Source organism: Giraffa tippelskirchi, chromosome 12 (assembly GCF_054371585.1).
Source record: "Giraffa tippelskirchi isolate mGirTip1 chromosome 12, T2T-mGirTip1v1.2.pri, whole genome shotgun sequence".
NCBI lineage: Eukaryota > Metazoa > Chordata > Mammalia > Artiodactyla > Giraffidae > Giraffa > Giraffa tippelskirchi.
This window is the reverse complement of record NC_137286.1, coordinates 67,171,632-67,181,904: the sequence shown is the minus strand read 5'-3', so window position 1 is coordinate 67,181,904 and position 10,273 is coordinate 67,171,632. Positions and strand designations below refer to the sequence as shown.

The window sequence follows — 10,273 nt, the reverse complement described above, 5'->3', positions numbered from 1 at the left end:
GGATGTGGGGTCAGAAGCCTGCGGGCAAGTTGTGTCCACACCCCAGGGGAGAGCAGGCTGGGTGGGATGGGGAGAGTGCGGGCAGCGCCGGCCGCCCAGGCTGGCCTCACACCCTCAGGTGGGTCTCTTTCCTCCCGGGTGGGGATCTGAGCAGACACACGTCTCTGACCCTTCTGGAAGAGAAGTTCGAGCAGGCAGAAGCAGCGGCTCCACTGGCCAGGGCCAGCTCGGAAAACTCCCAGCATGGCTGGCTGACGGTCACTGTCGTTGCAGAGCTTCCAACGTGATGAGGCCGAGGACGGGGACACCCCGTCCACCTCCCGGAGGGAGGGGTCGGAGCACCACCCCCCCGCCCCTGAGGCCCAGTGCAGGCTCCAGATGAGCGTGCCCACGGAGGCATCAGCCCCACCGGGGGCGAAGCGGAGGCGGGGAAGGCCTGCTGCCGAGACACCACACAGGATACACCCGGCGGCCCAGTCTGAGGCTGCCACGGAGCTCAGCACACCCGGCTCCGACCCAGAGTCCCGAGAACCCCAGCCTCTGAGGAAGCAGGAGGACCTGGAGCCCAGCACGCCAGAGCACAGAGGTGAGGACGCTGGGGCTGGTGCACGGGAGTGTGTGGGGAGGGGGTGCTGAGCTACACAGGGACGAGTCCCCGAAAGATGCTGCTGGGCCTGCAGCAAGCGCTGGCCTCACACCCCCACCCCCATCTTGCACACTTCAGTCCCAAAAGACATCCGACCCTGGGTATTCTTTGGGAATCTCTTGGAAGCTTTCTGTCCCGGGATACGCACATGCCAAGGCTGGCCTGTGGGCAAACTTTGCTTCTCCCCCAGCTCTAGCACTGGCCTCCAACTGGAACCAGGCTCCACTTCCCAGACCTGTCCCTACAGAGGTGGTGGCTCCAGGTGCAGGACCCAGGGATCCACCGAGGGCAGATGGAGAACCGAGACTTGCCCTCGCAGAGACACCAGGCCAGCTGGGTTCTGGCCAGCACACCGGGCAGATCGGATCTCCGTGCCTGCAGGACCCCCAGCCCCAGGCACTGATGTCCCACCCCCTCAGCCAGAACCTCCACCTCCACGTGCACCTGTACCTGCTCGGGCTTTGGCAGGAGAACCCGAGGCAGAGGAGGAGTCACCGCCTCGGCAGGGAGAGCCTGCCCTGGCTCCCGCGCAACACCCAGACGCCGACGATGACTCACCCACCCCTGCAGGAAGAACGAGCCCCCGCTCTGGACAGAGACCCAGAGCCCTTGCCGGAAACACCACGTCCAGGGGAGCGGTCGGCTCTGCCGCCTCCATCCCTGTCGGCTCACCGTGGACGCTGTCAACTCGGTCTGCCCCCAGGGGACATGGAGTTCCTTTCCCCTGAACTGCTTTGCATTTGGTTTGTTTCCACCTTTCTGGTGATGTTTTATTTTTTGTATGGTTTCCTGTATTTTTGTTGGTTAAGTTGGGATTAGTAAACTTTTTCATCATTGTTGCAATTTGGGAACACTGTTGTGTAACTGGTGATACTGTGTTACCATCACCACTTTGTGGTTTCAGACCCGTTTGATCTTTATGCCCCATCCCCCAACAAAGCCTGGATTCAAGGCAAGCACGCCCTGTTCATCCCTCCCCCCGATCCTGAACACAATTTCATCTTTTCTTTCTGCATTCCTTCCTATATTCTTGGTGTCCCCAATCAATGACTCTCAGTGAAATGACTGAAGGAGTTTCTTTCGGACTCTCCACCTACTGTAAGACTCCATTGGAGAGTTCTCATTTTTATGTCATTTGAACTAGCCTTTGATAGCTGACAGGACGGTGTACGTCCTTTCAAGATATCATGTGCCAAACGAAGCCCTTTTGGCAAATGCCATCATTATCTCCAGGCAGGCATTGCTGTTTGAAGGGTGACATCTCAGCCAGAAGGCAGAGGCTGAGCTCCTCTTGTTGCACCAGCTCCCAAAAGAAGCCAAGAAAGGGAGCTGGAACAACAAACCACCCCAACGCCCAGGAAAGCGTTCTTCACGACAGAAGGCTAGAAAATGACCCAACAACCTTGTGGCCCAGAACCCCTCTAGAAAAATCACTGTTCCATAAAAAAGAGAAACACGTGGGAAGTTCCAAGGAGAGGCAATGCCCATGGCCAGTGTACTTTAGAGACGGCCTGACCGCTCCGGGGAAGACACGCACCGACGGAACCCCTTGGGAAACAGCAGTGAGAGTCCTCACCGTCGTAAGGGTTTCCTCTGGGGACAACCTGCCCTGGGCACCACATGAGGGAGCAGACCGGCTTCTCTTCCTCTGCCCCCACAGCATTCACTCATGAAGGCAGCTCAGGTGTTCTCATGCCCTGCCTGCCTGCCTGCCTGCCTGGCTCATCCGTGAGCTGTGACCACCTCCAGGGCAGGACTCCACCTTCTCCTCTCTGTGTACCGTGAATCTGCACACAGTGGGCTTTCAGAACCTTAGGAGACTTGAGCCATTCCCACTCGAGCCAGAACCCTCCCCAGGAAGGAAAACGGCTGTGGAGTCATTTTGGCCCCAGCACTGGTTCCGAAAGCCTGGCGGCTCCTACAGCCTCTACGGTGTGAAGAGGGAGGTCCCTTTTGACAGAGCTTTCCGGCTGTCAGATCTAAGCTGTTGTTTCACTGTCAGCTGTGTCTCTTCCGTTGCAGCCAGGTGGGCCACGCTGCTCCAAAGGGGCTCACAAGCTGAGTGGCAAGGGAGGTATTGAGAGGACAGGGATGGCTACAACGTGCTGCAAACTGAGTGAGGGTCCCCACAATCCTCAGCAAAGGTCTGTGGTGTGCAAGTGGGGAGTAGAGGGCCCCCAAGTTCCAAAGGAAGGGAGGTACTCGGGAGCTAAAGCCCTTGGCTGCTGTGGTAGCAGCTGCAGATGGCAGCTCGTCCACAGTGCACTTCGAATGAGGTCATATGAGCGGGACTCTGGAAATGGCTCCGAAATCAAGAGAAAGGGGTCAGGGTATGTGGGAATCCGGCGGGGGTGGGGGGTGGATGAAGGAAGGTGTCCTTCCTCTCTCCAGTCTCCAGTGCAATTTGGTTTGGTGAGTCTCAAAGCTACCAGATGGCACTTCCCAAGTCAGGCCCCCGCAGGAATCAGGGTGGGCTGCGTGCCTCGGCCCCTGCCACAGGGACAAGCCACACCAGTGGCCTCCCTGAGCTCCAATGGCCGGATCTGGGGGTTCTGTCTGGGTGCACACCTCCTTGCTCTGGCCAAGTTCCCCCCTTCTCTGAGCACCAGCTTCATCCTCTCGAATGAGGACATCGATTGCTACCTTGGCACGTTACTCTCTTCATCCTGTGAAGACTCATTAGGCTTATCCTACAATTACTAGCTGGCCCGAAGAGATATCTCCTGAATCCAGATTAAGCTGGAGACTCCCAGGCTCATCTGGCATGTCTTCCCTGAAGTCTGCCAAAACCCACACCCTTGCATTTCCAGGGACTCCCCTTAGCCAGCTGGGCAGAAAACCCAGCATGGTTCAAACAAGCTGACAGACAAGCGGGAGAGGACTCACGGGCAGACGGCCTCCCTCAGGTCTCGGGTGGAGCTCTGGGACCACAGCAGCAGCGGGCCATCCCAGCCCCTGGGCTCAGCAGCGCCCTCATTCTCAGGCCGGCGGCTCTGCCCTGAGGGGAGCAGGAAGGTCACCAACTGCCGCAGGCGGACCTCAAGCCCCTCCCACTGCTGGAGCCTGACCTCCCCCGGCCCCACCCCTTCCCCTACCCCAGCAGGACGAGAGCTCGTCTTCCCCTGGCTTCCAACGTGAGGCCCGGCCCTGGGCCCCGATTGGGCACTGCCCCAGTCCGGAGCCAATCACAGTGGCCAGGGAGGTGGAACGCACCGATTGGCCAGGGCCAGGTCATGTGACCATACTCCCCAGGAAACTCAAATATTACCAAGATTCCCTAACAAACCAATGAACAAAATTATCCAGTAAAGGCAAACCGTACTTTTTAATGAGGCCAATGTCACAGAAAAAAAAAAAAAAATCCTTCACAATGAACTGCTCAAGGAAGCTACTAAATAAGCTTTCAGAAAAGTTAAGACTTTTTTTTTTTTTTTAATAGGGTGACGGAGAGCTATACCTTTCCCATCTATGTGAATTTAGGTTTAAACTAGATTTCCCTCGGCTATTATATAAGACAAAAAACCCCACATCACCCCCTTTCACTCCCCCCACCCCCAAAAAGTGTTTTAGTCTATTGAATTTTTGTGTCCTCAGTTGTGTCTGATTCACGGCAACTCACGAACTCTACACAGCCAGGCTCTTCCGTCCATGGAATTCAGGGCAATTTTTTCTGTCACAGCAAATGCCCACCCTGGGTGATCCAAAGGCAAGGGCTCAGAGGCTCCTGAGAGACTAACTCCTTTCAGCTGAGCACAGAGCTGGCTCCTCACTGGGATGCCTGTGGCCTGGGGCTCCCAGAGGGGAGAGCAGCACTCGCCCCACCGTGTGGTCACTGCTGGAAGTGCAGGCTGCTCCTCACTCCCCCTTGACAGTGTCCCTGAGGGCAGAACAGTGTGAATCTACTCAAGGTGGAAACGCAAACTCCGATGCAACCAAACTTCCCACAAGGTCTCCAAAACCACTCAGGAACAGGGAATTGGAAACTGCAGGGCATGACATGAATGGAGATGGAGACTTGACACCTTACACCGAGTTCACTTCCAGTTATCCCTAGACAAAGTTTCCATGAAAACTTGTCACAAATCTAGAAGAACAATGAGCAGAAACCGGACACGTGCTTTGAGTCTTCACACACAAAACAAAAAGGCAGCCCACAAAACAACCCAGAGAATACAGTGGACTTTGCAAAATCAAAGATATCTACTGTGGGAAAGACCTCATTACAAAAGCAAAAGACAGGTCATACATCGCGAGACGAATGAGTGGAAACACAAAGCTTCTCAAGGATGTGTCTCCAAACAGACAAAGAACACCAACACGACAAGCCTGTGAAAACTAGGGAAAGGTCTGAAGGGACAGCAGACTGAGGAAGACACACACAGAGTATCCCGGATGATGTCCAGCACTGAGGGCCTGAAGAAACAACAGTCTAGTTGCACTCCCTCAGGCCTGTGTGACCCTGGATGAGGCCTCTGTTTCCCGGTGGCTCTGAGAGATGGACAGGGAGGAAGGGGAAGAGAAATCACTTGCATTTCTAATACTCACAGCAAAGTCTTCCAATGAGAAGGGAATTATCACCCCCACTGACAATGCCATTCACTGAAGTGATACCCACGAGTCCATCTAACCCAGAAGGGAAGGAAGGACCTGTTCTCACAAAACGGCGAGAGATGGAAGAAGGAAGATCAAGCCCACACCAACCACTGGAAAGAGAAGCTGTGCTCAGGGCTTGAAAGAATTCCTATTGGGAAAATGATGTCACAGCCCCACAAGGCAATCCACAGCTTCGATGCTATTCCTCCCAAAATGCCAATGCATTTTCGCACCGAACAAAGAATTGCAAAAGGGGTACGGAAACAGAAAAGAGCCTAAATTGTCAATACAATCCGACGAAAAAGCCCCGATACGGACATCCAAGGTTGTGTGAAAGGAAATTAGACGACCAAACTAGGATCCTCAGGAGAGTATCGGAGAAGGCGATGGCGACCCACTCCAGTACTCTTGCCTGGAAAACGCCCTGGACGGAGGAGCCTGGTAGGCTGCAGGCCATGGGGTCGCGCAGAGTCAGACACGACTGAAGTGACTTAGGCGCAGCGGCAGCAGCAGGACAGTATGCTATTGGGAATACAACAACACACACAGATCCAGATCGATGGAATAAAGTTGAGGGTCCAAAAACAAACCCCGGCATCCATGGTCAACTCATCTCTGACACAAAAGGGGAGAATATCCAAATGGGAACAAGAAAGCCTCTTCAATAAATGTCCATGGGAAAACCAGACAGCTACATCTGAAGAACGCTATTGGTTTTGATCTCACACCACCTCAATATCGGGGAAAAACCTCACCCTAAAGACTGATGTCATGAGATAGCTAGAAAGAAGCGTAGGTCAAAGGCTCCGCAACATCAGAGTCTCCTTGCCATTTGCTGGGCGGAGGTAGAAATGGGTCTCTTCAAGTAAGGGAAAGAGGAAAACGAAGTACGCCAATGGGTTTCCATCCAATGGAACCTCTTCACAACAGAGAAACTAAGCATTCCGAAATGCAAAAGATAGGAAACGGAACATGAGAGACTCCTTGCAAGTGGTGTATCTGAGAAGGGGTTCATATGGAAAGAGACGAAGAATGCACAGCACTCAGATTCCAAGAAACACCACCACCACCCTTGACCCTTCCCCCATGACCAACTCCGACCTAAAGCCTTTCTCTCCCTCTAACCTATCCCTAAAACATAACCCTCATCTAATCATATACATGTGCATTCCTAGCATCCATCCATCCACACACGAGAGAGAAAGAGGAAGACACAGACTGAATCGAGAAGGGAAAAGAGAGGGACACAGCCAGAGAGAGACACGGAACCAAAGAGAGGAAAGGAGTCGACGGTCCAGACTTTTCATCAATCTGTCTCGAAGGTAGAAGCAATGACAGCGCCCATCCACCCCAGAAGGGGGAAAAGGACGGAAGGTTTGGAGAGGAAAAGACAAGAACGCAGGGAGCCATTAGAAGCTCAGCCACCCGCAGAAGCCGAGCTGGGACACTTGAACAGAATCTCAATGGAAACAGAGGACCAGAAAGTTGGCTACTCTTTTCTATAAGAGAGGGAGACCTTCGAGTCTTCCTTTCGCGCCTCCAACTTGGATGCGGGGTCTCAAAACACTCAGGAGGGGGAGTGCCTTTTCCTGGGTACCACGGCGCATCCAGGCCTCGTTCTGCCCCATTCTGTGCTGTGTCAGCCCTGGATGGAGTCTTTCTTTCTGAAGTCTCAGCGCACAAGCTCCACGTGATATCGGCCCCAGGTGGAAAGGCATGGAGCTGCTCGTAGGCCGACAGACCTAGGAAGCAGATGGGAGAATGACCCCCACTCTGCAGATGGAGAGACTGGGGAAACCCTGAGGGGCATACGCTTGTCCAGGGCCACACCACTTATGAGAAGAAGGAGCCTGGTCTGAGAGCAGCGGGGTCCTCGGAGCTCAGGCCCTGGCTGCACCCAGGCCTCCCCAGGGCTGTGGGCTGGGCTGTGTGGCTGTCACTGTGCCTGCACATGGCCTAAGGGGGGTGGTCGAGCAGTCAGAAACCCAGAGATTCCCTTGGGAAGTTTTGGGGAAGGGACCTCAGCACGAACCCCAGGAAATGATGTCACCTGCCGGCAACAGAACCCAACAGAACCCGCAACCCGTGTATCCAGGCCTCCAGAGCGGAGAGGAGCCCCCAGCCAGATCACTTGCTGCCAGGATGTTCTGCTGTTTGCCCCTGCCCAGAGGCCGGGGCCTCAGGAGAGCTCACAGGCAGTGTGCGTGGGCACCCTGTCGACGTTGGCTCAGGGCACCCCCGAGAGGCCTCTGGCCCTTTGCCCGGAGAAACAGAAAGGTAACACGGGGAGCCCCAGGCCGGGCCAGCCCACCTCTCCCATGCCACCCGGAAACACCGGGTCCTTTGCCTGTGTGTGTGGATGCGGGTTTCTCGGGGTGTGTCTCCCTCAAGGAAGCCCAGGCGGATGTGGGGTCAGAAGCCTGCGGGCAAGTTGTGTCCACACCCCAGGGGAGAGCAGGCTGGCTGGGATGGGGAGAGTGCGGGCAGCGCCGGCCGCCCAGGCTGGCCTCACACCCTCAGGTGGGTCTCTTTCCTCCCGGGTGGGGATCTGAGCAGACACACGTCTCTGACCCTTCTGGGAAGAGAAGTTCGAGCAGGCAGAAGCAGCGGCTCCACTGGCCAGGCCCAGCTCGGAAAAGTCCCAGCATGGCTGGCTGACGGTCACTGTCGTTGCAGAGCTTCCCACGTGATGAGGCCGAGGACGGGGACACCCCGTCCACCTCCCGGAGGGAGGGGTCGGAGCACCACCCCCCCGCCCCTGAGGCCCAGTGCAGGCTCCAGGTGAGCGTGCCCACGGAGGCATCAGCCCCACCGGGGGCGAAGCGGAGGCGGGGAAGGCCTGCTGCCGAGACACCACACAGGATACACCCGGCGGCCCAGTCTGAGGCTGCCACGGAGCTCAGCACACCCGGCTCCGACCCAGAGTCCCGAGAACCCCAGCCTCTGAGGCAGCAGGAGGACCTGGAGCCCAGCACGCCAGAGCACAGAGGTGAGGACGCTGGGGCTGGTGCACGGGAGTGTGTGGGGAGGGGGTGCTGAGCTACACAGGGACGAGTCCCCGAAAGATGCTGCTGGGCCTGCAGCAAGCGCTGGCCTCACACCCCCACCCCCTTCTTGCACACTTCAGTCCCAAAAGACATCCGACCCTGGGTATTCTTTGGGAATCTCTTGGAAGCTTTCTGTCCCGGGATACGCACATGCCAAGGCTGGCCTGTGGGCAAACTTTGCTTCTCCCCCAGCTCTAGCACTGGCCTCCAACTGGAACCAGGCTCCACTTCCCAGACCTGTCCCTACAGAGGTGGTGGCTCCAGGTGCAGGACCCAGGGATCCACCGAGGGCAGATGGAGAACCGAGACTTGCCCTCGCAGAGACACCAGGCCAGCTGGGTTCTGGCCAGCACACCGGGCAGATCGGATCTCCGTGCCTGCAGGACCCCCAGCCCCAGGCACTGATGTCCCACCCCCTCAGCCAGAACCTCCACCTCCACGTGCACCTGTACCTGCTCGGGCTTTGGCAGGAGAACCCGAGGCAGAGGAGGAGTCACCGCCTCGGCAGGGAGAGCCTGCCCTGGCTCCCGCGCAACACCCAGACGCAGACGATGACTCACCCACCCCTGCAGGAAGAACGAGCCCCCGCTCTGGACAGAGACCCAGAGCCCTTGCCGGAAACACCACGTCCAGGGGAGCGGTCGGCTCTGCCGCCTCCATCCCTGTCGGCTCACCGTGGACGCTGTCAACTCGGTCTGCCCCCAGGGGACATGGAGTTCCTTTCCCCTGAACTGCTTTGCATTTGGTTTGTTTCCACCTTTCTGGTGATGTTTTATTTTTTGTATGGTTTCCTGTATTTTTGTTGGTTAAGTTGGGAACTTGTTGGTTAAGTTAGTAAACTTTTTCATCATTGTTGCAATTTGGGAACACTGTTGTGTAACTCTGGTGATACTGTGTTACCATCACCACTTTGTGGTTTCAGACCCGTTTGATCTTTATGCCCCACCCCCCAACAAAGCCTGGATTCAAGGCAAGCACGCCCTGTTCATCCCTCCCCCCGATCCTGAACACAATTTCAGCTTTTCTTTCTGCATTCCTTCCTATATTCTTGGTGTCCCCAATCAATGACTCTCAGTGAAATGACTGAAGGAGTTTCTTTCGGACTCTCCACCTACTGTAAGACTCCATTGGAGAGTTCTCATTTTTATGTCATTTGAACTAGCCTTTGATAGCTGACAGGACGGTGTACGTCCTTTCAAGATATCATGTGCCAAACGAAGCCCTTTTGGCAAATGCCATCATTATCTCCAGGCAGGCATTGCTGTTTGAAGGGTGACATCTCAGCCAGAAGGCAGAGGCTGAGCTCCTCTTGTTGCACCAGCTCCCAAAAGAAGCCAAGAAAGGGAGCTGGAACAACAAACCACCCCAACGCCCAGGAAAGCGTTCTTCACGACAGAAGGCTAGAAAATGACCCAACAACCTTGTGGCCCAGAACCCCTCTAGAAAAATCACTGTTCCATAAAAAAGAGAAACACGTGGGAAGTTCCAAGGAGAGGCAATGCCCATGGCCAGTGTACTTTAGAGACGGCCTGACCGCTCCGGGGAAGACACGCACCGACGGACCCCCTTGGGAAACAGCAGTGAGAGTCCTCACCGTCGTAAGGGTTTCCTCTGGGGACAACCTGCCCTGGGCACCACATGAGGGAGCAGACCGGCTTCTCTTCCTCTGCTCCCACACCATTCACTCATGAAGGCAGCTCAGGTGTTCTCATGCCCTGCCTGCCTGCCTGCCTGCCTGCCTGGCTCATCCGTGAGCTGTGACCACCTCCAGGGCAGGACTCCACCTTCTCCTCTCTGTGTACCGTGAATCTGCACACAGTGGGCTTTCAGAACCTTAGGAGACTTGAGCCATTCCCACTCGAGCCAGAACCCTCCCCAGGAAGGAAAACGGCTGTGGGGTCATTTTGGCCCCAGCACTGGTTCCGAAAGCCTGGCGGCTCCTACAGCCTCTATGGTGTGAAGAGGGAGGTCCCTTTTGACAGAGCTT

At 55.9% G+C, this 10,273-nt stretch overlaps 1 protein-coding gene across 1 annotated transcript; it reads left to right on the top strand.

Moving 5' to 3' along the window:
• The first annotated feature begins 4,631 nt into the window (after nt 1–4,631).
• LOC145529834 (uncharacterized) lies at nt 4,632–9,153 on the top strand. Its single transcript, XM_081550593.1, has 3 exons — nt 4,632–7,516; nt 7,916–8,228; nt 8,479–9,153. The coding sequence occupies exons 1-3, from the start codon at nt 7,280–7,282 to the stop codon at nt 9,114–9,116; spliced, it is 1,188 nt and encodes a 395-aa protein (XP_081406719.1). The 5' UTR covers nt 4,632–7,279; the 3' UTR covers nt 9,117–9,153.
• The last annotated feature ends 1,120 nt before the right edge of the window (nt 9,154–10,273 follow it).